At 40.3% G+C, this 25,354-nt stretch overlaps 1 protein-coding gene and 1 long non-coding RNA gene across 2 annotated transcripts in view; one reads left to right on the forward strand and one right to left on the reverse strand.

Moving 5' to 3' along the window:
• Window positions 1-11,247, forward strand: part of LOC141982692 (uncharacterized) — a 51,055-nt gene extending 39,808 nt beyond the window's left edge. Inside the window, exon 4 of the long non-coding RNA XR_012638177.1 lies at window positions 9,965-11,247. This is a non-coding gene — a long non-coding RNA (uncharacterized LOC141982692). The remainder of the gene's footprint in view (window positions 1-9,964) is intronic.
• Window positions 1-25,354, reverse strand: part of CDH6 (cadherin 6) — a 125,355-nt gene that overhangs the window by 13,862 nt on the left and 86,139 nt on the right. The window contains exons 3-11 of the mRNA XM_074944985.1: window positions 24,744-25,038; window positions 22,178-22,297; window positions 18,856-19,023; window positions 17,226-17,413; window positions 14,628-14,881; window positions 7,708-7,844; window positions 4,176-4,297; window positions 3,192-3,309; window positions 2,846-3,097 (exon numbers count right to left, since the gene is read on the reverse strand). Coding sequence (XP_074801086.1) covers window positions 2,846-3,097; window positions 3,192-3,309; window positions 4,176-4,297; window positions 7,708-7,844; window positions 14,628-14,881; window positions 17,226-17,413; window positions 18,856-19,023; window positions 22,178-22,297; window positions 24,744-25,038 — 1,654 coding nt within the window. The remainder of the gene's footprint in view (window positions 1-2,845; window positions 3,098-3,191; window positions 3,310-4,175; window positions 4,298-7,707; window positions 7,845-14,627; window positions 14,882-17,225; window positions 17,414-18,855; window positions 19,024-22,177; window positions 22,298-24,743; window positions 25,039-25,354) is intronic.

Consider the following 25,354-nt stretch of genomic DNA (forward strand, 5'->3'; position numbering starts at 1 on the left):
AACTCCCTGGATTACTTCCCCATGGCCTCCTCCCAACACCTTGTTTATTCTCACCACAGGACCTTCTTCCTGATGTCTGATAATGCTTGTACTTCTCAGTCTTCCAGTAGAATGCCTTCTCACTCTCAGCTTCTTGCACCTCTTGCTCCCAGCTCCTCGCACGCGGACCACAAACTGAAGTGAGCTTCTTTTTAAAACCCAGGTTAGCCTGCCTTAATTGATTCTAGCAGCTTCTTGATTGGCTGCTGGTGTTCTAATCAGCCTGTCTGCCTTAATTGTTTCCAGAAAGTTCCTGATTGTTCTGGAAACTTCCCTGTTACCTTACCCAGGGAAAAGGGACCTACTTAACCTGGGGCTAATATATCTGCCTTCTATCACTCTCCTGTAGCCATCTGGCCCGACCCTGTCACATAAGGTAAAGGACATAGTGCCAGTGTCTGCTTCTGCAGCCCCTGTGCTAAACTCCCATCAAAGTCAGTGGCAACTCTATCCACAGAACAGGTGCAAATTCCCATTTTTTTAAAAAAAATCGCTGTTATGTCTTTACTGCTTGGGTAACAGAGGATAGCGTCAGCTATGATTTGAAAAGGATAGGTTAGTTGATGAAGCTGGGAGAAGTGGTGGTGATGGAGGCTGGTCTAGATGGCAGGAATTGCAGGTTCTCACACACGATGATGATGAAGACAACAACTTATTATTTATATTACGGTAGCCCCTTGAGATCCTAATCCACTCGGGGGGGCCCTCTGTATGTGCCACAGAAACACAGCATGAAGGACAGTTCCTGTCCTAAAGAGTATACAGTCTAAGAGACTATGTGGAAGATGATGAAAGAGGCAATGCAGGTCTATGAGGTAGTCTAAAGAAAACCATGAAGGATTTGAAAAACAAGAAGGTCAGTTTTTTAATGGGATTCAGAAAGTCCACTGGCTCTCATTTCAGAAAAGAGGGATAATGTGTTCTTGCTTCTTTGTATTTTATGTATGTAATTACTGTTGGGGCATCCTGCTAACAAAAATGTTACTCCACAAAGGGATAGTAGAATGATAAATTCATGAACAATAACTACTACTAGGTACTTGATACTCCAAGAATTTTCTTCTATGCTGAACTTGCAAATAAAAATCTCTGGACCAGTTAGATGCAAAAATCGAAGTACAGTCAAGCTATCCAAATCAATCATATCCAAATCAATTTTCAACATGAGCTGGCAGTTTCTAGGAAGTAATCTGAGCTTTCTCAAGATGCAAATAAAATCACCAATCTGGAGGCACCTTTAGTTACTATAAACACTGAAATTGTGGTTTGGATCTGCACAGGTCATTGCATCACGTGGAGTAATGTTTGCACCTACAAACCCTGCAGCTAGACGTAAAACAGAAAATGATATAGTCTAGTTAATTGAAAATCTGCTTATGCTGCATGGTGACATGCGCAATAATTGACATAAAGTGCTGCTGAGAGCAGGAAATCAATTATTTTCAATTGACATTAAACTGGAAATCGTTTAATGTCAGATTGATATTACTGAGCACAGTTGTACTAAACGCATGCAGAATGGTTTGCAGCATAGGGCAATTTTTCCTGTTCCATGAGTTGATATTAAGTGGGTTCCACCCTTAAAAGTAATGACATAAAAAAACCCCCTGTAATTGCAAATTATGGGCAAGGCTGTCATTTAGCAATCTGCCCTGATTAAGGGGCAGTGCATGTCTGGAGCCACCACGTGGTCCCTGGGTTCCCTCCCATCCTCTTGCTCCAGAAGGGAGTCATTTGCTACCAGTAAACATCATTAGCAGATTACGTCCTTGGCTAAGGTGATTCAGCTGTGCTGCCCAGCATGTTTGAGGGGTGGGTCCAGCACTTGTGCCACCTACTTCCCACCTACCCCTGCCCATTTTCAGCCCACATGCATAGGAATGGGAGTAGCAGCACTGCAGAGGCGGCTCTGTCCCCTTTCCTGCCCCTACTTCATGCCCCCCTTTACTTCCCTGGGCAGGTAGGTAGAGCATCTGACAATGTCTCCCTAAGAGACACCAAATTTCAAAATTCCTCATATTCCCAAAGTGGGCACTGAGTGCAGCGAAAGGCTAAGGGCCAGACTGCTCCTGAGTTTGCATGGGGTGTACAAGGTAAGGAAGGGCTATGAGGGGAGGGGTTTTTTTCTCCCAGCTCTACTGTCTTGCTGGGGGCAGCCAGAATACCAGTCCTCATCTACCCAGAATGGAAGGGAGAGGGGCTGGAGCTTGGCCTGAGGGCTGCATACCCCAAAAGGGCCCCACCCCATTTGTATCTTCTGGTGCTGGAAGGAGAGCATGTTGTGTCCTTTTAAAGGGTGTTGTTGTTGTCCCAACTCAATATGCTTCTCCAGCACCCCAACAGGTGTCTACTTCAGCTAGGGTGACCAGATGTCCTGATTTTATAGGGCCAGTCCTGATATCTGGGGCTTTGGGTTATATAGGCACCTATAAGCCCCATCCCTGTCCTGATTTTTCACACTTGCTGTCTGGTCATGCTAACTTCAGCATGCCTCATAATCTGCAATGTAGCACTGTAAATGCAGCATGATACATCTGGTGGCTTTGATTTTGATATATTGCCTTGCACCTTGTTTAGTCATTTGCATCTGCCCAAAGTGGGCGTAAAATACTGCTGCCTATGTGAGTGGAGAATTGTGATCTGGGAGTATCTTCCACCCACTACGCACTGATTTTATAGACTTCTCCTTTGTTACAGAATAATGCAGGAAAGATCTCTCCAATGTGTCTTTAATGTGTAATGCTCCCTCTTCCTTCCAGCTGCCCCCTCACTCCCCCCAGGAACGAAACTCATCTGGGTCTATTACCTAGCAATATAATGATGCAGAGAAGAATGGCAATCAAAGCCCCTGTGCTAAGGCCAGTTGGATGGATCAGAGCTTCTGCATTACAAGACTGCATCTTCCCCCGACGGTCACAGGCGCACACTCGGATTGTCACTGTTTCAGTACTGCTCTGGACTGGATAGTCACTGTCCGATATCACCACAGGCAGGAGATAAGTACTCATTTCATGTCGGTTATATCTGTTTCTTCTGGTGAAGATCCCTGCTGTGTTGTCTGAAAACACAAAGCAAATGGTACAGGAGTTCTCAACTATGTGCTGAAAAACACAAAGAATAAAAAACAAAATAAAGTCTTCCTAGGAATTCACCTCTGTTGTCCTGGATTGTAAAGTTTGAGCCGCTGGTTGCTTCTGGAGCCAAGGAGAATGAAAACTGGTGTCCACTGAAAGAATCATCCTTATCAACTGCACTTAGGGTCTGTATCAGCTGAAATGATAAAAGCAACATTACCCTTCGATGACTGTGGGCTGATTCTCATTTACATTAAGGCTATCTGCTCTAGAACGGTTAAATGGTCTTAAAACGGGGATAGATATAATTTTCTTCCGCTTTAAGGCCCTTGATGCTGCCAGAGGGGCCTTACCATGAATGAAAATTGGGCCCGTGTGTGTGTCACCAAGCTGTTGTACTGCAGCCCTTCAGCCCAATAACTTAATGACTTGGGCAGTGACTTGAGAATTCTGTGGAGTTCCAGGGACTGCATGGATTGGTGCCATCCCAAGTGGGTGGGAAATCCCCAGTGGGAACAAGCTGCAGAAACGAAGGCTGAGAGAGCAAAGCCGACTAGGCTATTTAACCACACAAATCCTATTCATTTTAAACGGGAGTTGTGTGGCTGAATCCTCTGGGATATCTGCTGTTTTGAACCATCAAGCAACAGGTCTTGCAGAGCAATGTGAACTAGGAACTAGAGCAATGTGGCAGCCTGGAGCTAATTTACAAGGCAGGACTTTTGTTGAGACCTGTAACCTGGAATCAAGAGAGATGATGGAAGCACCCGGACATACAGATGCAGAATCCCATTTTCAAGGGAAGAGAGACGGAACTGAATTGTAGATAACACACTACAAGAAGCAACCACATTTAACTATGTAAAACACACTGTCACTTCAGATACAAGAATGCTAAATATAATCAGATATGACACAGTCACTGCTTAATTTAATTTTGCACGGTGACAGCTTGTGGCAACACAAAGTACACCTCCTGATGAGGTGGTGCAAGAGTAATGCCTAAACAGAATTCATTTTTAATAGTGTTTTTTTATTATGGAGTGCAAACAATCAACACACCTGTTCTGCCTTTGCATTTTCACAGACGAAGGTCTCGTAAAACATAGCAAATTCTGGGGCATTGTCATTTACATCCAGAACCTTAATGAACACAGGGACCCGGCTACTTTGTTTTGGGTTGTCTGCAATGATAAAAATAGAAAGAAAGGGGAAAGCTGCATAGTGCGCATAGGACTCAGTGCTGGGGAAGAAAAGGAGAGAACAGGGGCTGAATAATTCAAGTCTTTATTTATACATGGAGATTTTTATTCATGTTCATGCAATCTATTGACGTCAATGGGACTAATTGTGGAGCCACGCCTCATATCTTTATGCATTTCTCATATCTTTATTCACCTTTACATATGTGTAAATATTTGCAGGATCAGGTCCTATATGTGGATAAATTACTTGGGTGAGAAATGGGTGGTGGGAATGGGCCCAATGTTTATGAAGTGCTTTCATATAAAGTGCTATATAAACACCAACTGTTGTTATGACAGATGCTTTCTGACCTTTTGTGGATTGATCTCTGTTTGCTGCTATTCCAGAGTTGACACTAAAACACATCAGCTGAGAAACATAAGCCCTATGTAGTGCATTGCTTACTTCTCTCACAGGAGCTGTATAAGGCAGCAAGAGTGATATACTCTTCTTTAAAAAAAATTCTTGAGTTAAAAATATTTATGGAAATACTATTTATTTCGTAAAAAAGAAGCAATTTGGAAAATTCCAATAAATCCAAATCAACTTCAATGATATAAAAATAAAAGCAAGCAATGAATTTGGCTCTTCAAGTTTAAAAAGAACAACAACAAAACCTTTGTTTTAGTGAGAGCATCATCACAACCAAAAAAAAAAAAAATCTGCAAATACAGGTTGCCATTTATTTTATTGGGATTTCTCCATTTCCTGGATTGGTTTAAATTGCTCCAAAGAACCATACCCTCCATAATACTGATTATACAGATTATTAATGAATCTTAAACAAGGGTCAAAGGCAAAAATATTATAATAAAAAAGATGAATAAAATACAGCAATTCTCGAGCCTTTTATATATCTAAAAGAATTCACTGGAGTGTTTTTGGTAGAATTTGGTTTTAATACTCACCTATTATTTTATTACTTTATAGTCACAAAATTTGAACTGCCTGCTCTGTACTTTATTAAGAACTTAGTGGTTTGGGCCAAATATTGTGCTTTAAACCTCTACAGTTGCATTGAAGTTAATATGATTGAATTGGATATAAAGCATTTTTTAATTTGGGCCATTGGACTAAATTCATCCCGTGTGTAAAATAACACTAAGGGTCTAAGAATAATACAGACCAAGCTGAAATCTACACTAAAAGGTAGATACAAATTTTGAATCTTTATAACAGGCAAAATCCCAGCTCCTAATTTTAATTTTCATGGCTATGAAGGTTTCACACCCATATGTATTTTCTAGGAATTCACTCAAATATGTGTGAGGGTTTTCCTATCATTCTTAATTATACTTATTCTGCATGCTGCTTTGTACAAATAACTACACAGTTTTATTTGTTTCTAGCTGGCTCTGAGTCAAAAAAAATTTCAAAATAACAATATAGTAACTAGGAGAACTTCCATGAAAAATATATAATTCCAAGTCTCTCTCACACTTTTTTCTTCAGAGAGATATAACAGGTATGTAGATACAATATATTTATACAATCTTCAAGCCTCACTGCTCTTTTTTCTCCTTCCAAATCCTTTTACATGAATGCATAAGAGATGCTTAATTTCTCCTTGTTCACAAATCACTTATTGTTATTAGACTGTCCAGCAAAAAGGGCTACTGTATGGAGCAGGCAGGTTCCTCATTTTGGTGCATAATGTTAACACATCTCCTTAGTTCTGGATGTAGCTTTTGTCAATCCACAGACTGAAATCCTAAAATTTATCTGATTTTGGTTGTCGAGTATCTTCTGCAGTGCAACATCTACTGTACCTTTCCCAATGTAAGTATAAAGATTTAAACCACCCTCAGAATTTCAGTAAGGAGGCAGTATGGTACAGTGGCAATGAATTGGAAGCATCTGATGCTCCCACTGACTTCACTTAAGAGTTGGAGGTGCTGTGCATCTGTGAACAACAGGCCCAAAGGCCCAGATCCTCAGAAGTATTTAGGTACCTAACTTCCATTGATTTCAATGGGAATTAGTTGCCTAAATACCTTTGAGGATCTGGGTCAAAGTGTTTCCAGGGGATCACCCAAAAATTGAGGCACCCAAACTTACTAGATATTTTAGAAAATGTTGGCCAAAACCATTCTGTATCTCCATGGTTTTCCCCCTGTGTAAAATGAGGATAACTATACTCACCATTGTAAAGCGTTTCTCTTTCTGAGTTTACAAATGTACTGGTAATTAATGTGAAGGGAGTACCCTTCAGTGGGAATGTACTTGCTTATTCTAATTTGTCTCAATATTTCTTTAGCTTCAATTAACTTTATTGAGTTCAATGAAATGCATCTGCAATTTGATGGAACAGTCCACGACTAACTCCAATTGCCGAATGGCTTTAGTGGAGGCCCGGCTAAGAAACTATAAAGCTTGCCCATCTTTGAAAGGGCTAGTCTGGCCTTGGAGCCTGGCTTGGACATAGGTCATCTTCAGCTATATATCTACTTATGTACAATATATGAGAAAGTAGAGCCTGTAGTTGTTTTCATACCAAGTTAAAAATAAATACCCTGAAGCTTCCCAACAGCATCCAAATTTTTGAACATTTATACAGCCAGTGATCCATCCATTCCACCCTGCTTCAATCAAATCCATCCCTAGCACAAGAGGATGCAACTCCACAGAAATGAATCGACTTTGCACCCACTGATGCCAGCATTTGCAGCATGCCGCAGGACAGAAAGGAGACATGTCATTAAAATATTAGTATCAAGGGGATGTTTTTATTGAGACTGCCTGTCTCACACAGAACCGGTATACCTCTCTGGCTGTCTAGCTCGCAAAACAATTAACACACGTGGTGTCACCACAGAGAGAAACTGCCTACGTCTGGGCTAAAATAATGGAATGGGTTTGTATCTATAGATGGGAATTTCAAAGGCATGCATGGGAGTTAGATGCCAAATTTTCATTGCATGTTAATGGAATTTGGGGGCCTTTGGGCTCACTTGAAAATTCCTAGGCTATGGTACAGAATTGATTTTGGCCACACTGTATGGACTATTTTCCGATTATCTTGTTTGCTGTATACAACTTTTCAGAAGTTGGCAAATCCTACTGTATTAAAGAATGGCTATGAGCATTTTTCCAGGCAGGTTGATTCAGAAACACGTAAGCATTAACTTGCCGCCCGTTCAGGTACAAAAGTTGTCTCTTCATAAGCTGTCGCCCTAGGAAAAAGAAAAGGAAGCGCAGAGCTTCTTTTTCAGCCATTCCCTTGCTTGATTAGTATCGAGCGGGCCCATCCATACAGCCTGACATCTTCCCAGCAGTAGTTTACACACACTCAGCTAGAAGGCTAAATTCATTACATCAGGGAGAGCGGTGGTATTTAGGTTTGACTTACTGATCTCTGCTGCTATTACTGTAATGTTGTGCCATAGCAATGTTTCCCGGTCAAGGGGTTTTGAAGTAAATATTGAACCGTTTCCGGAATTGATGTTGAATACTCTGTCCATATCAGTGTGCCGATCTACGGAATATCTGCAAATACAGAGACCGTGGTTAGAAAAAATGCCTTTACTTTAATTTCTGTTTGAAACTGTTTCCTAAGACTAGACATCAAATACCTAGTAAATGAGCTGCCTTTTTGTTTTCAGTGCAGACTTCGGCATCTTGATATATTCATACAAAGAGTCTGTTCTGAGCTGTTGGATAATGACATATTGGAGGGTTTGATTTAGAAGGTGGGGCATTGTCACTGAATAAATGAATTACTATAGAATTTACATACTTCTGAGAAGCATCAAAGATTTGCCTTTTAGTGAGAAATGTGGAGTCTGTATCTTGAAAGATATGACATTCACTTATTTTCAGGCTGAATTGGCTTTCCCATTATAAATCCCTCTTTTCATAGTTTGCTATCTCAACTCTTTCAAATCACTTTTGATACAAAATTTGTTAGCTGGGGTGCAATTTTTGCCTTCGCTCCCTCCCAAAATTGTATTGGTTAAAAAACAACAACAGAAAGGTACAGAGATCAGTGTAGTCGATGATTCATTCCATGGTAAATGCCATGTAAATGTAAGTTCTAGCACATTAAAGGATAATCCAACTTGTTTCCTTGGTAATATGTACAGATGGATCTGAACACCACTGAACTTCGGGGGCATTCAGAATCTGAATATGGATTTGAATTTCTTATCTAGCCTCTCTCTCTTTTTATACTGAGCTGAATCTAAACCTTGGAGATGAATGTCCCTGATGCCTGTGAGGGAGTTCTGACATCCAGATCCAAATGTTACTGCTCAGGTCCATCTCTTGTTAAAATGAAATGGCCACAGAACAAAGAAGTGGCAGAACTAAACTATTATTCTGCTCTTGCTCTGGGCTCAGTCATGAGCCAACCTATATGCCTGTGCACGTAAGTGAAGAGGTCTAAAGTGCTCCCTTACTCTCCTGTGTGGGCTACTTGCATCACAGGTCACCACAATCTGAGGAGAGCAGCCACTGTGGTATCTCCTATGCAGCTGGGCGGGTAGAGGTGGGGAGTGGGCAGAGCCTAGTTGAGGCAGCATGTTGAGGGAAGTAAGGTATGCCAGAAAAATGGATGGTGAAGTTTACTTCCCTCACAGATTCAGAATTTCCATCCTACAGAAAATTTTGACCCTTTCATGCTCATTTGGAATGAAAAGAAATTACAAAAGATTGGAATTTCACACAGAATGGAAACTCCCTTTTCTTACCAGCTCAAGGAACATGGTGCTGGTTCAGCAAGATTCTTAAGCATGTGCCTAGCTTTAAGCAGTGTGCAGTGCATTTATTTCCCACCCCACCCCCCATGATTACTCATGCTTAAAGTCTGGCATGTGCTTAAATACCTTGCTCAATTGGGGCTTTAGCGTTGTGGGACACTGTGATCATGGTCCTTATTCTAGCAAAACTCCCAGGATTTAGCCCTACATGTGATACAGTGTCTGGGAACAATGGAGAAACCTTTTGTGTCCAATTCTTGAGCTTTTCTGAGTTTATCACAGCCATAACACTGAGACTTCCTTCAATATATTAATATGTATTATTTCAAAATATGAGCTGTCACAAGTCTCTATGCACATTAGGTCATTTGTACAGCAGGATGTTGAACTCAATAAAGCAATAATAGAGAACAGTGTCTTGATGAAACACTAATTTTATTTCTTCATATTCAAGTGAAAATACATACAAGATCAGTGCAGTTACAAATGTATTCTAATTATACCATTAACCCTGACCTAGAAGGATGCTTTTAATAAGCTGGACTGTCATTTCTGTCTGAGTTTATATAACCCTGGGTCTCTTTTGATCAAGGACTACTAATTATGTGGAATCGGTGGTGATTCTAATTTATGGCTCATAGCCTACTATGAATTAAGCAGACAACATCAAACTTGTTTTTACATTTCTTTAATGAAATTACTGGTGCATATATGTCAGATTTCAGGACTTTATACCCTTCAAACCCTGGGTAATTGACAAGCTAGGAAGTTAATGAATATATGCATATTCCACTGTACCCTTAAACATAACTATGGGGGGGGGAGGGAGGGAGCAGAGAAAAGCCAATACATGCAAGTAAGTTGTCAGTAAAATACACAAACAAAATAAAGCCTTGCATTTATTTGCAGATTATTTTCATCTGGGATACTTTTGATAAATCAGCCACCGCAGGGAGGCAGTTCCAATAAATGATGAACTACATTATGCCTCTGAGGAGTTACAAGAGCAAAAAACTCAACTAGAGATTTAAAGAAAGATCTGATAATGCCGGAAGCAGCACAATTAATTTTTTTACATGGGAAGAATTCACAGGTTCAGTACATTACTTCTGTTTACTTTGAATGTAAGCGTTGTGCAAACAACACGTTTTCACTAACAACTGGATGGTGGAGTCTTATTTAACACTCTAGTGATATTGGCTGTATATCAGTATTTGTATATCCATGCATACACTAATTGTATATGTTTTGTCCTTTCTTAATGTTGTTCTGCAGCTAGGAGACCTATTGGTCAGGTCTAGGCTGATGAAATGTGGCTCCACTGAAATTGTGTAGATGGTGATCCGTTATTTCTGGTTATGGCAGATATTTCTGCAAAGTTCACTTCTTAGTCTTCTTTTGCTTCATTGTCTTCTGATACTCAGCAGCGTGCTGTCTAATGCAACCACAAGTCAAGCAGATTTGTGGGTCAGGAAGGGATGTGTGTGTGAATTTTTCATAATGCATTTTCATAATGATATTATGAAGGATTCTGTAATGGAAGATCAAAGGGTCTTTCAGCTAACTGAGTTAGGGGTCATTTTATTTAAAAAGGAAAAATCTGCGCTTAAGTGGGGAAAAATGGAAGGTTTTCACTGTAACGTCAAGTGTCTAAAGATTTTATTTCTGACTGTCAAGGGCAATTGACAAGTAAGTGACAAGTCCTACATATACAGTCTAATTGCATCCTCCCCCAAGCTCAAAGTGGAAGTCAGATTTAGCATCTATACTTTTCATGGAAAAAAATCACCCTGTCAAGAATATGGAACCGCATACTGTCCTCCCACATCCTGGGAGATCCCACAAGATATCGGCACCATAAAAGCCCCATTAGGATCATAATTTATTGGCAGGCCCACATCTCATAGGCTAGTGGTTCCTTGGTTTCCTCTTCCCTCTTGTTCTTCTTCCTGTTCCCCTGTCACTTCCTTCTGGTGTCTCAATCTTTTCCTCATTTCTCTCTTTTTCCTCCTTTGGTTTTCATTTCGGACAAATCAATAAGATGTTAATTGATTTTCATTACCCTATTCTCAAATAAAATGCTGTTGCAAATTAAATGCTGTTCCGTCTAAATAATATCAACCACCTTGGACTGTAAATCTAAATATTTCCCTTTGATGTTTTCAATCCATTGTTATGTTTGCACATAGTATTAGTCGGTCAGATCCACTCTGCTGGTATGAGTCAATTCCCTTTGTATGGACTCTGTCCCATCTGCTCTTTTTGGGGCAAATCATGGCCTGGTTTGCATGGCTATACAAGGAAGTAAGAAGATGTCTGATACCATGGTGTGAGTAATCTGCAGAAGGTGGGGTGTTACAAGAATATGTTATAGATAGATAGTTATAGATAAGGTACATAGGGCTCAAAACTATACAGCATAGTTCCTGGTTTTTGTAGGGCAAATAAAACTTCTTGGTGTGTGCTGCATATGGCTTCTTGTGTGCAGCTCTTAACATACAGGAAGAGGGATCCACAGACGCACTACATTCCCAGCCCCTCCTGTGCCACTGGGTGGGAGATGGTTGGAGGAGATGCGGTCCGGGTGGGGCCTTCCATGAGCCATCATGTCTGTGTGCTGACATGCTGGAGAACATACACTGTGCCAGGTATAGACCCAGTGCAGTTTATTTTCTCACAGGGTTCCTCCAGGACCGGCACAAGAGTGTGTTGCCCCTTACAACAGGCAGATTGTAGAGTTACACTCTAGTCTTCTGGAAGCTTGTATACTGGAAGTTTTTGTAAAAACAAAATAAAACCTTTCTTTAAAAAAATTGGATCTGCCAACATGGCACTAGAGGCCATGGCACAACATGGCGATAGAGGACAAACAGCCTATGTGGTACCATTCTTTCACCATGAGGTTGTGCTGATGAGAGATTTTTTTCTCTAGTAAATTTTTATTTTTTTCTTCTTTTACTTTGTCATTTTATTCTCCTTGGACAAAATTCAGAAAAAAAAAGATATATTAGAATTGTAAAAGGTACAGAGAAGGGCAACAAATATGATATGGGGTATGGAACAGCTTCCATGTGAGGAGAGATTAAGAAACTGTGACTGTTCAGCTTGGAAAAGAGAGAACGAAGGTGGGATATGATAGCGATCTATAAAATCATGACTGGTGAGGAGCAAGTGAATAAGAGAATTGTTATTTACCCTCTTGTGTAATACAAGAACCAGGGGGGTCACCCAATTAAATTAATAGTAAGAGGGTTTAAAACAAACATAAGGAAGTACTTCTTCACACAATGCACAGTCAATCTGTGGATCTCCTTGCCAAGGTATGTTGTGAAGGCCAAAAGTATAGAATCATAGAATATCAGGGTTGGAAGGGACCTCAGGAGGTCATCTAGTCCAACCCCCTGCCCAAAGCAGGACCAATCCCCAACTAAATCATCCCAGCCAGGGCTTTGTCAAGCCTGACCTTAAAAATATCTAAGGAAGGAGATTCCATCACCTCCCTAGGTAACGCATTCCAGTGTTTCACCACCCTCCTAGTGAAAAAGTTTTTCCTAATATCCAACCTAAACCTCCCCCACTGCAACTTGAGACCATTACTCCTTGTTCTGTCATCAGCTACCACTGAGAACAGTCTACATCCATCCTCTTTGGAACCCCTTTCAGGTAGTTGAAAGCAGATATCAAATCCCCCCTCATTCTTCTCTTCCGCAGACTAAACAATCCCAGTTCCCTCAGCTTCTCCTCATAAGTCATGTGTTCCAGTCCCCTAATCATTTTTGTTGCCCTCCGCTGGACTCTTTCCAATTTTTGCACATCCTTCTTGTAGTGTGGGGCCCAAAACTGGACACAGCACTCCAGATGAGGCCTCACCAATGTTGAATAGAGGGGAACGATCACGTCCCTCGATCTGCTGGCAATACCCCTACATATACATCCCAAAATGCCATTGGCCTTCTTGGCAACAAGGGCACACTGTTGACTCATATCCAGCTTCTCGGCCACTGTAACCCCTAGGTCCTTTTCTGCATAAGTGGGTTCAAAAAGAATTAGGTTGATGGAGGATAGGTCCATCGATGTCTATTAGCTAAGATAGTCAGGGATGGAATTCCATGTTCTGGGTGTCCCTAAGTCTCTGACTGCCAGACGCTGGGACTTGATGACAGGGCCTTGATCACTCGATAATTGTCCTGCTATGTTCACTCTCTCTATAGCATCTGGCATTGGCCACTGTCTTAGGACAGGATACAGGGCTAGATGGACCATTGGTCTGACCCAGGATGGACATTCTTATGTTCTTATGTAAAATTTGTCTTATGACAGGAAAGATTGTCTGGGTGGCTAAAACAAAAGTGTGGGAATCAGCCTCAGACACAGGATTATTATTTTACTTATTATTATTTATTTGTATTGAAAAAGCACCTAGGGACTCCAACACAAAGCAGGACCCCCTTGTGCTAGGTGCTGTACAAACACAGAACAAAAAGATCTTACAATCTTTTTTTGTCTTAGTTTCCTCATCAGTAAAATGGAGATAATATTTACCTATCTCACAAGGTGGGCTGAAACTTATTAAAGTTTTAAAAGCACTTTGAGATATGTCGATGGATGGTACTTTGTAGAAGTGCAGTGTATTACCCATAAACCTTAATTTTATGACCTCTGATTTTATCAAACTCCCTTTTCTCCTTTGTATTCCCCCTCCCCCCCAACCCATTTTAGGAAAGTTTTGAGTTTTCCCACCCACGATGCAAGATGCACTCAAGATGCACCCGGATTTTAAATGTTGGTGGCAATGTACCTTGCTTTGCATGTAACTACTTTGCATATTTTCCATGTCCCCATCCCAGCTGGTGACCTGTTATAATGCCCTAACAAGAGGGTGTCACACTGTAAGATTCTTCTCCTGTTCAGTGTAAAAGAAGAGTCTCATATATTTAAAAAAAAATCACTTTTTGATCATTTTTCTCAGAAAGACCTTCATAGTCTAAACTACACTGTAGTTATGTTCTTTCTCATAACACTTGCTAGTTCATGAAAAACAGGGGCTCAACTTTAATGATTCTGAACTTCAAATTTCCTCTAAAAATTAATTGCCTAATTTACGATGTCTGTGAGGCTGATTGTAAACTTGCTTACACCAGTGAATCACTTCACTGAAGTGAATGGAATTGCATTGATATAAATGAGCTCACAATGTATGACCGTGTGTGTGAATCTGAGTTTGTACCCAGATTGTACCGGAACTATTGAGTTTTGCCTTTCTGCAACTAGAAAACGTAATTGTGATATTCTTTAAGATTCTCTTCTTGTTAGTTAGTGTCGCTAATGCCTAAGGAGTAGTGAGTAGTTACAAAAGCAATTGAAATGCAAATCGAGTTGTATGTAATGAGCATGCACACACACTCATGTATGTAGAATGTGTACATGTGTATATGTTTATGCCATGTACAGTACATAACATACACTTCATTATTAAAGGGAATGTTTTTTTTTGCATGCAGATGTTCAAATAGAAACAAATATAAAGCATTCAAAAAGACAGTAGAGGTGAGCTGAAATAGTCTATGCTTACTTGACAGGATTTTTCGCAACATCAGGGTCCTGGGCTGTTACCGTTCCTATAATACTGTTTATGGCCACATCTTCTTTCACTTCTAGTATGTATGCTGGTCTGCTGAACACCGGGGGCTCATCCACATCCTCCACCAGGATTCTGACTGTAGTGAAGTCCTTGAATGGCCCCAAGTAGAGGAATCGGGGATCCACATGAGTGTTGGTAGCCTCCACTTTCAGAGTATATAGCTTTTTCTTTTCAAAATCCAAAGCCTTGGAAAATAAATAAGAGTCATGAAACACAAAAAAACCAGTGAGAGGTTTCTGAGGACTCACCATTTAAAGCCACTTCAGGCAGCATCTAGATGTACTGAATGAACTGATGATGAACTGAAGGGGGCTTTGAGAGCTAATGGAGCCCTCTTCTTAATAATCCATTACTAGACAATGATATCAGGTGGGTGCTTTTTTTTTTTTGTTTTTAACTCCCTGCTACTTCTGGAGTGTACTATAAGAACCTCACTGGCCAGAGAGGCATGCTATGGCTGAGACCCATACAAACTTATGCTGAGCCAATACAAAACACTGGCATTGTACCGGATTGTGCCTGCTGTCAGGTATTTTCAAATCAATTCCAGGAGAGTGCCCCTGAGTCTCATCTCTGATTAATGGTCTCTCTCTGTCTCTCCTACACACACCCCTTTTCAAATTAAGCTCTTTGGGGCAGTGACTGTGTCGTCTTGTATGTTTCTAAGGCCCAACAGAAGGGAGCCATGATCCTGATTGGGACCTTGGAGTGCTGCCACCAGAAAATAAGTTATAACATGATAATAATACTGTACTGCATATAGTTATACCTCAATATTTTTCTATTGTGGTAGCTCCCAAAAGCCCCAGTCAGGTTGTGGCACATTGTGTTAGAAGCTGGGAGTAGACACAGTCTTGCCCTGAAGCACTTACTATCTAAGGTTCAGATTCTCAGCTGGAGTGAATAGGTGTAGTTCCATTGAAATCAACAGAAGTAATCAGCGGAAGCAACAGAATAATGCTGATTTACACTAGCTAAGAATCTAGTCCTTAATATTTGTCAGGAAGAGTGCACTTAACATACACACTTTTCCCAAATGAATTTGCCTCCCTGGACTGTTCTCATTATGAGACATAATCATTGGAAAACAAATTCCTCATTCTGGAACAGGCTCAACACATTTACTGTCTTTCCCCTCCTGCCCCTGCTCCCTAAGTACCACACACTCAGGGGGAAAATCTTTGTGAGAGCCCTGTGCTAAAATATTGGCTGCCCATTATTGAAATGTAACATTATGTCATGTGGTGTCAAAAGTGATTTAGGGTGACTCATCAAATAGAGTATCATGCTATGATAGGTTATGACTATATTATATGGTTCTAATGCCCTTTTAAAAAATACAAAAGAAACAACATTTGGGGGGCTGCGCGCACACACGTACTTATAGCAACTTAGGCAGATAGTAGTCACCCTGGTTTTTTTTCATTTTGTTGAACAAGACTAACAGGAACAAAGTTGCTGTCAGAAGCAGACAGGAACATGAACAGAATTAGACTGATGTCGATGATCATACCCTACAAGGCGTTTCTTAAGGAACAAGTAATGACGGGTGTCATACTGATATCAACAAGCAAAGTGCATATTTTGAAAATCCACCCAATGTCTGTTTCATGTTGACTAAACTTGAACTGATGGAAGTTGATATCTGTAACCTTATCACACTTGCCTGATAACTCACTATTAACAAGATTATCCAAATCCTTTCCGACAGCCAAAGTGCCATCTATTAGATGATGCACACTGTGATCTAATAAGGCACTGTGTTTTTTTTTTAAAAGTGAATGTACACTAAATGGTTTATTAATTACATTATATGCAAAAAGTACATCAATAAATCATGTCCTTTGATTTACTAGAGCATCTATATTTTTCAACACCTTCTGAGAGGTCAACGGTAATTTAAATAGGCAAAAGAGTACAGGGACACTGATTATAATGTCTTCTGCAGTTTCCACAGTATGCATCCGATGAAGTGAGCTGTAGCTCACGAAAGCTCATGCTCAAATAAATTGGTTAGTCTCTAAGGTGCCACAAGTACTCCTTTTCTTTTTGCGAATACAGACTAACACGGCTGTTACTCTGAAACCTGATTATTTCTGTTGACTAACCTAGCACTTTCCTAATGAGTAGAACAAATCTTTTTTTAAATTTTTTTACGCACATTAGGGACAAAAAGCACAGCTGAAGGGCACTTCTCCAGCCTTGGAGATGAACTTTCTGAGGCAGTAGAACTTTCTCTCAGACCTGCCCCTCTTTATAGGTTACATGCTGCTCCTCCCCATTCAAAGGCTGTGCAAGCAGGTTTTGTGAAGTGGTTCTAAGAGGAAACAGGATTGGGGAGGGTGGGAAGGGGAAGGAATCCTAACTGATTTGGTAAAAGAGACTTTGTACAGAGGATTTGGAGGAGACTCTTAATAAATAATGTGTAAATCACTGAACAATGTCAACTGCATGACAAATTAAACGTACATCATGTAAGGCTCTTAAAGGGACTCTAAAAGTTGGAATTAAGTTTATTAAAATGTGTACCTTTTTGACTGTTATAATTCCTTCCTGTGTGTCCTTGTCAGTGATAACCCCAAACATGTCTGATCCATCTCCTTCAGTGATGCTGTATTCGATCTCGGCGTTTTCACCCACATCGGCATCATTCGCTTTTATCCTGCCAATTGGTGACTCAGGTGGAGCAGATTCATCTGTTTTGAACTGGTATGTGCCTACAATAAACGAGAAAGCAGTTTTGGTTAGCCAGACCCATGGTATTTTGGAGTCTGGATATAAAAGCTGTATTTGCTTGCCAGACACAGATGCACCAATATTCTGATCAGTAGATTTAAGAAGTTGCTGATCTCCAGGTCTTTAGCAAGAAGTAAAGCTCACCCCATGCCTTAGTTTCATAACAAGAGAAGTAAGTGACTCCCTGACAAGACCCTAGTATGACAATGAATTTTTTTTCCCTTTCTACCTGCAAGTGATGTCAGACAATATCTTGGGTCCCTTTTGGCCAGTTGAAGATGGAATAGGAAAAGAAAAGACAACCTCTAGATGTTAAAAAATGCACAAAATATAGAGAACTGCCAGTAGCCTGTGTGATATAGTGACATTAAAACCAAATCCAGACCAGTCTTTACCGCAAATGTGCTGCACTGCAAACTGCTCCCAACATCCCTAAGAAAAGTTATTGGGGAATGTTGGCATTGTGTTGATGCATCAATGATTCAGGCAATAAGAGATGCTCATGCATAAAGGTGTATAATATACTTTATGGGGCAGAGACTTACATTTCAATTTAAGTCCACCAATTTAAATGGGAGCTGTTGGCCCACAGCCAAGGGCAGACTTTGGACCTAAATGACAAGTTGCTTTCAATAACATTTTTGGTGACTTAACAGTCAAAGCTTTCATATTTGTCTGATAGCATCTAGAATCTCAGACAGCTGCTACTGCTCTTGGCTCAAATGGCAAAGGTTAGGTAAAGCAAAAAAATTGTGTGGGAGATTTTTAATCAGTTTACGCCCAGAATCCGTCAATAATACAAAGGACTGTTGATTCTAAGGGCTTGTCTACATAGATGGGTAATGCGCTTTATGGTGGTGTAATTTCTAAAGTGCACTATCATGTTGCACATTAATTGGTCGTGTAGACCCTGCTGGTGCATGCTAAAGGTTTCCTAGTGCATTTTCACATAGTACTATTTGAAACAGCACTATGTTGAAGCACACCAGCAGGGAAATTCCATTGATTTCAATGGAATTACTCCAGGGACAGATTTGAGTCATTTAAATTAGTATATTTCACAACACAGACATTAGAATAAAGCAGAAATCGCTCTAAAAATAATTGCAGACACATGCTAACACAAAGAATGTGATAGGAGGTCCCCAGCAGTACCGTTTAATGAGAAGAAAAAATAAGGTTGTTTTCTGTTTAGTAATGTTCATCTCAGACTTCCTCTAGCAAAGCAGTGAAAACATTACAAGAAACATTTTCCATCCACTGGAGTTAAGCACTAGTATCAAGCCACTGCTCACTCGTTCTGTGGAAGCCCGATATGCAGTAGGCTCACAGTTTATGACAGCGGAAATAACTGGGGAGAAAAAGTATTAATTTCTGTCTAGATTTCCTTAAAGACTTTCAAAGAAACAAAAATGGTCCGCACTCTGTGGGAATCGTGGTGGATTGTCATTGACGTCAGTCAGTGTGATGTTCACCGTGGTGGTTCCTGAGAGTCCACCCATCTGTCCACCCATGTCCTTGGCCTGGATGACCACCTGGTACTGCTCCCTGTTTTCTCGGTCCATGTTGAGCAAAGCGGTTTTGATAATACCTGGGAAGGTGGGAATTAAGGAGGGGAACATAGTTGGTAGTGTACTGACTTTGACAGAAATGCTTATTTAAAAAAAAATAGATGACAGTCTCTGCGTAATCAGTAAACTTTGCCCAGTATAAATATTTACTGTTATGAGATGGCATATTAAATTACAGACTTGTCACACTGTATCTCAGGCTGCTGCCTGCGTGACAGACACAATATTAATGACATCCCCAGAAAAATGTTAAAGCAATTTGCATGCATTGTTGTTTTATATGACTATTTATCCCCCTTTAACTCGGCATGAAAGTCTCTTGTTAAACTGGAAGAAGGGTTGTCTCTCATTATAAGGTACTTCAGTTATTTTCCCCATCCCATCAACTTTTATTTTGACAGACATGGCAAAAACAAGCAAACTTCAGCAAGGCATCATTAAGAGGCAGTACAGAGACATTAAATGGCAGGGAAATTAATTAAGAAAGCAGCAAGCACCCAAGCATACAATATCTAATTCTATTTATACAGTGATTGAAATTCTTCTCCTAAATACTTTCTTATTCAAAAGCATAAATGTCAGTTAGGCACCTAACTCCCACTGAAATTCAATACTTTATATTTATAATAAAGCAAAATGTTTATATTTATCTGTATGCAGACACACCAACTCAAAGCAGCACCAGATCCTGACAGAACAACAGATGCAAAACCTGCAGGCAGATCTCCACTGCTACAATGATCAATGCCCCACACAACACACCTTTCAAGATCCATGGATCCTACACCTGCCTATCACAACATGTGGTGTACCTCCTCCAATGCACTAAATGCCCCAATAATGACTATGTAGGTGAGACCAGACAATCACTATGCTCTCGAATCAACTCACATAGGATAACGATGAAAGACAAAAACATCCTATCACCTGTGGGTGAACACTTTTCACAAAGTGATCACTCTATACCTGACCAATCAGTGCTCATCCTCAAAGGAAACTTGCACAATGATTTTCAAAAGACAAGCCTGGGAGCTCAAATGCATAACTCTGCTAGACACTGAAAATCATGGACTGAGCAGAGACACTGGATTTATGAGTTATTACAAGAATCTGTAACCCGCTAACTCCCTCTGTTTGTCCTATGACTGCAGAGGTGTTAATGGGACACTCTACCTTGACTGGCCCCTATAATATGTACTAACTACTTATGCTAAACAATCTGTTCCACCTTGCATTTAGCTGGGACCAGGGGTCAGCAACGTGTCCATGGTAAAAATGTTGAGGTCTGTGGTAATTTTTCAAAAAATTGAATGACATAAACCCCCATGTCTGTCACTAAGTACAGTAATTTTGTCAAGTGTCCTTCGCGCAACATGGTGGTACCAGCCCCTGGCTGGGACACTGGGAGTTCCTTTCCCAGACCTGAAGGGGAGCTCTGTGTGGCTTGAAAGTTTGTGTCTCTCATCAACAGAAGTTGGTCCAATAAAAGATATTACCTCACCCATCTTGTGTCTCTATATTTATCTGGTCTCTTAAGACCAGATCATTTGCTCTTCTGTAGTCAGTAGGAATGAAATTGTGGTCCCACTGAAATCCCTAGTTTTGCTGTTGAGTTCAGTGGGAGAAGGATCAAACCTTTGCTGTATCTATTTTTCCCCATACACTCTCTGCTAAGAAACCATTGCACTACCAGCTAAAGCATATGATCCCTCACTTTTATTATCCATTTGGATAGAAGAATGTAAGATATACTCTGCCAAACTAGAACCATTGGTCCATCAAGAGAAGAATCCTACCTCCTTCAATAGCCAGTATCTTATGCTTCAGAGAAAGGTGAACCCACAGCCTCCTATAACCACAGAAGCTATTGGACATATGATTATTCAACCCCCAACAACAACAAAATCAGCCATGTTACAGGGGTATAGACAACTTTTTTAAATTTTGAGTGTGTGTGTCTACAGTTAAAAATAATAAACAAGCTGTTGCATATCACTTTAATGAGTAATTTTGTACCATGAGTAAACTCATCCACTTTTCATAAAGTGAGATAAACGAGTTTTTGTTCCAAACTTGGTGTTTCCTTTATTTATTAATGCGATCCCTAAATGGGGGGTGGTGGTTGTGGTAAATCCATGGTAAATTTAATATGTGGTAAATCCTCCCCCTTTCCCCCCTAGTCCTATGTTATTTATCCCCATGCACTATCTGACTTGATGCCCTCCTGAGGACAGAATTAGGGCTAGCCAAAAAACAAGAATTCCATTTTATGAACAATTTTGAGGTTTCAAAATCTGTTTGTGTTACACATCGGAATGATACCAAAACCTTTCAGAAAATGAGAAAGACCCTTGCTAAAATATCCAATAGCCCAGTGGTTACAGCACTCACTTGGGTCTCCCACTAACCCCTGGGCTATTCTGGATCTATGTGTGTGTCTCTCGCTTTCTCCAGAAATTCCACCTTGGACCTGAGAAACCTTCCTAACAAAAGTTTCTTTGATACAGATACGTTGCCACAAAAAGTTTCAGTTTTGACAAACCAATATTTTCTGATGAAAATCTCCCAAAAAGCCCTAGACAGAACTCAAAAAGGCTGGATCCTGAGAGATATTATATTGAGTGGGGCAAAGCCAAATGTACTTCTTCTATCATGATTCTAAATGAAGATTCCCCCCAGAAGATTAACATAAAATATCTCTCTACATTACAGATGTACAGAAAAATAACTTTAATCATTTTATTGGCACAAGTTTTAAATAAACACCAAGAAGAAGAAACGAAAACTCAGCTTAATTCAGCTGTTATGATGATCCATGAGTAATCTTTCCACCCGCCTTCCCTTCTTCTTTCCTCATTGGAGCCAAACTATTGAACTGAGCAACACTTGGTTTAATTTCAGGCTCTGCAAAGTGTCCGTGCCCATTGCTTATAGAAAATGATTGAAAACTAGTTCACATCCAGGTCTAATTATATTTATTAGGCTTTGATGTTAAGATTAAAATAATGTAGGTGTCATGTTTACAGATGTATCGCTCTACTGGGTTTGTCAGATTCTGCACTGAGTAAAATGTAATCTCTTTGAAGTTTTTGTTTAATATGTCCTAGCTTGGCTTAACATGTCATTTTAAATTACAGACACTGTCAGAGAATGACAGATATAAGGTCTCCTGACCTGACTCAGACTCCACTGAGAAATACGGTTGTCCCTGGAGAATGCTGTACACAACTTTAGCACTGTTTCCATAGGTAGGATCATCGGCATCCGTTGCAGTGACTTGCACAACAAATGTACCTGCAATGATAAATAAAAACATGTACTCTCTTGTTGGTGGACAGAGTAATTTATAGCATAGTTGCCTGTACATTTATCCATCTGGACATGCTTTAATGTTCCTGCTCTTTTCATCGTTATATTGCTACTCTGACAGGGGCCGAAAATGCTTTTAAACTATTTCAACAAACAGCAATTTATGTGGATGAAAAATATTCTTTCCCTGTACTTGATGTTTGCTTACTTATTTATAGAAAACATTTGGTTTGAATATAGTACAGTTACTGCAATGTAAATTCACAAACAAGAACAGTACTGTGTTCTTTGAGAAATCCGTCTCCCTGCCCACGTGAGCGCTAACAGACAGTTTCATTAATTTGTCTCTTGCATTAAGGAGATGTTTTGAAGATGGGGTACTGCGCATATAAATCTTGTCTTTCCAAGTTGGACCGGAATAATCAGTGGCTCCCCCGTGTGTGAAAGGGACTTGGGAGTGGGTGTGGGAAGACCTTTGTGGTTAATCTTCTAAAACTATAATTCAGCCTTATTCTGTATTATTATTATTTTTCTGTCCAAGGGAAATTCCCTTCATGGGGAGTAGCATGAAGCTGCCGAATCCCTAGTGCTATAGTGCCAGGGAGCCATGGAGGACCCTGATGTGGACGGGTTTGCGCAAATGGCCCTGTACCTCAGGGGAAACCTGTGAGATCTACAAAACTTAGGGACTGGAGTGCTGGTGACAAATGCTATGTCCTCAATGAAAGAATTTGGGGAAACTGAATAAGGCCTTTCAAATACTCGCCTGTGGGTATTTTAATTGGGAGCCAAAAGATCAAGCCGCACTGCATTTAATCTATTAATCACGAAGCACTGAACAGCTCCTTCTCTACTGACAACACATCTGCGATCCAGAATATACTGTTTAATTTAGTCCTGGAGGAATCTCATCAAGACCAGAGTTTGGGTGTTTATTATAACTAGCTGGGTATCTTAGGTTTGGAAAACTGCTCTGAGAACTCAAGAACCAGCCTCTATTTGTGACACTTTGGCAGTTCTCCTTCGAGTCCCAGTGGGAACCTGGGAGTGTGGTAACATGGAAAAAAAGGAAAGAAAAAAAGTATATTTTTAAACACAGCTGAAGTTTTTTGGATTAAAAAATAATGCAATTCTGGTTAAATTCAAGTTTTGGGCAAAGCTTAAGCTATGTTCTTATTTCATCTAAGCTGCTTTGCCCATTCCCCTATTTAAAGAGCACCAGCTCAATACTGTAGGGAAAGACAAACTCCAGCTGCTGTTGGAGCCAAAAAAAGTCAATTGTTTAGACTCTACAGGGAAGTTAAATTCTGTTACATATTTTCTATAAAATGTACAGTTGTACCAAAACCCAAAGATCTGAACACCCCCATTCTGGTCGGTATTTAAAATCTGAACCCAAGTCAAGAACTGAATTTTGCAAAGTGCCTCATCTTTGTAATCGGTCAAACCAAAACCTTGGATCTGGTATTTGTGGGCTGTATCGAAATTCGGAATCTTGAATCCCGCTCTCAGAAAAATAACCACTGTTCAGTTCTAGATGAAGTGTTTATTGTACCAAAAACAGTGCTGGTTTTGGGACTGAGGAGAGATTTTTGAACAAAGTATCCACTCCACAGATTAAATAATGCCATGTCCTAATGTAAAATGTTAGGGGGATGCTCTGACTTTGATGGGGGTAAGGTTTCATTCACATGACAAACCCCATGAATGAGCTGAGAGAAGATGCCCATTAGTCCTTTTCTGCATATTGCTTGTGGTTTATTTGAATCCTTTACTTGATGCTGTTTGTTTAATGCTTCTCTCACTGGACATTGTTTCAGATTACAAATGTGCTGTGTTGCTATTCAATCTCCCAGCTCTCTCTAAAAAGAAACAAGGGACAAAGAAATGTGAACCTGTGAAACCCTCTAAATAGGGGCCCCCTGAATCTCGAAAGGTGAATTTTTAATTCATTCATTTAAAATCTGATTTTTATGTTCTTTTATTGATTCTGAGGGCCTTAGCCAAAGCCCAGTGAAGTCAGTGGAAAGATATGGATTCACGTCAATGGGCAATGGAGAACACCCTTTGTGTTCAAGGAGAAACAAAAGATTATGGAGGGACAAAGGGAATTGAGCAATGTATCCCAAAATTAGGGAAGAGCTGAGAGGTACACTGACTTTCTCTTGTGGGAGGTGCATGCTCCCTCCCCCACCTTTTTCCAGTTTGTTTCTGTCCTAAACCATAAACAAGCAGAGCTGACCAGCATTAGGACTTCTGTTCCAGGTCCAGCCCAAATACTAGGGATCTGATTTTCAGAGATGCTGAATGCTCCACAACTCCAAATAAACTAAATAGCAGGTATCTGCCCTGCACCTCTGAATAATGGACACTGATGCAAACCCCCCAAAAGAACCCAGATCAGACAGTGAATTACTGAGCTGCCACCTACCGACATCCGACATTTCCGGAACACTGGCGTTGTAAACATCCTTTGTAAACATTGGCTCATTGTCATTGATGTCATGGATCTTAATGATGAACTCAGACTCTGGTTCCACTGGTCGTCCAGTCCTCCTGTTTATAGCCTGGGCACGAAGTATATAAACAGGCTTCTCTTCCCTGTCTAGTCTCTTTGTGGCCTGTATGTCTCCAGTGTTTTCGTTGATAATGAAGAGGTCTCCTGCTCCATCTCCAGAAAGGATGTACTTAAGTGAGCCATCTCCTCTGTCCTGGTCCGAATGCAGCTAGTAGTGAAATGAGAATAATAAAAAAAGGAAAAATAAATAATTGAGACACTATTCTAAGGTCTATATCTGTCATCATGAGGCATGATTTACTAGTATTCATTCCAAGTCATAGTGGTCTACCTGACTTTTGTATTGTATTATTCATTTGTATCCTCTCTAGTCCTTTCTCTATAACGGAATAAGCAGTGTCTCAGATCAGCCACATTTTAGTAGGGTGATCTTTATTTTGAAGAGAATTGTCCTAAAAAGAAGGTGGCTAGTGCACCTTCCAAGGAAATGCATAACTGCTGAAAAGCAGGACAACCTCACAGAA

The sequence above is a fragment of the Natator depressus genome, chromosome 2, assembly GCF_965152275.1.
Source record: "Natator depressus isolate rNatDep1 chromosome 2, rNatDep2.hap1, whole genome shotgun sequence".
In the NCBI taxonomy this organism is placed as follows: Eukaryota; Metazoa; Chordata; order Testudines; family Cheloniidae; genus Natator; species Natator depressus.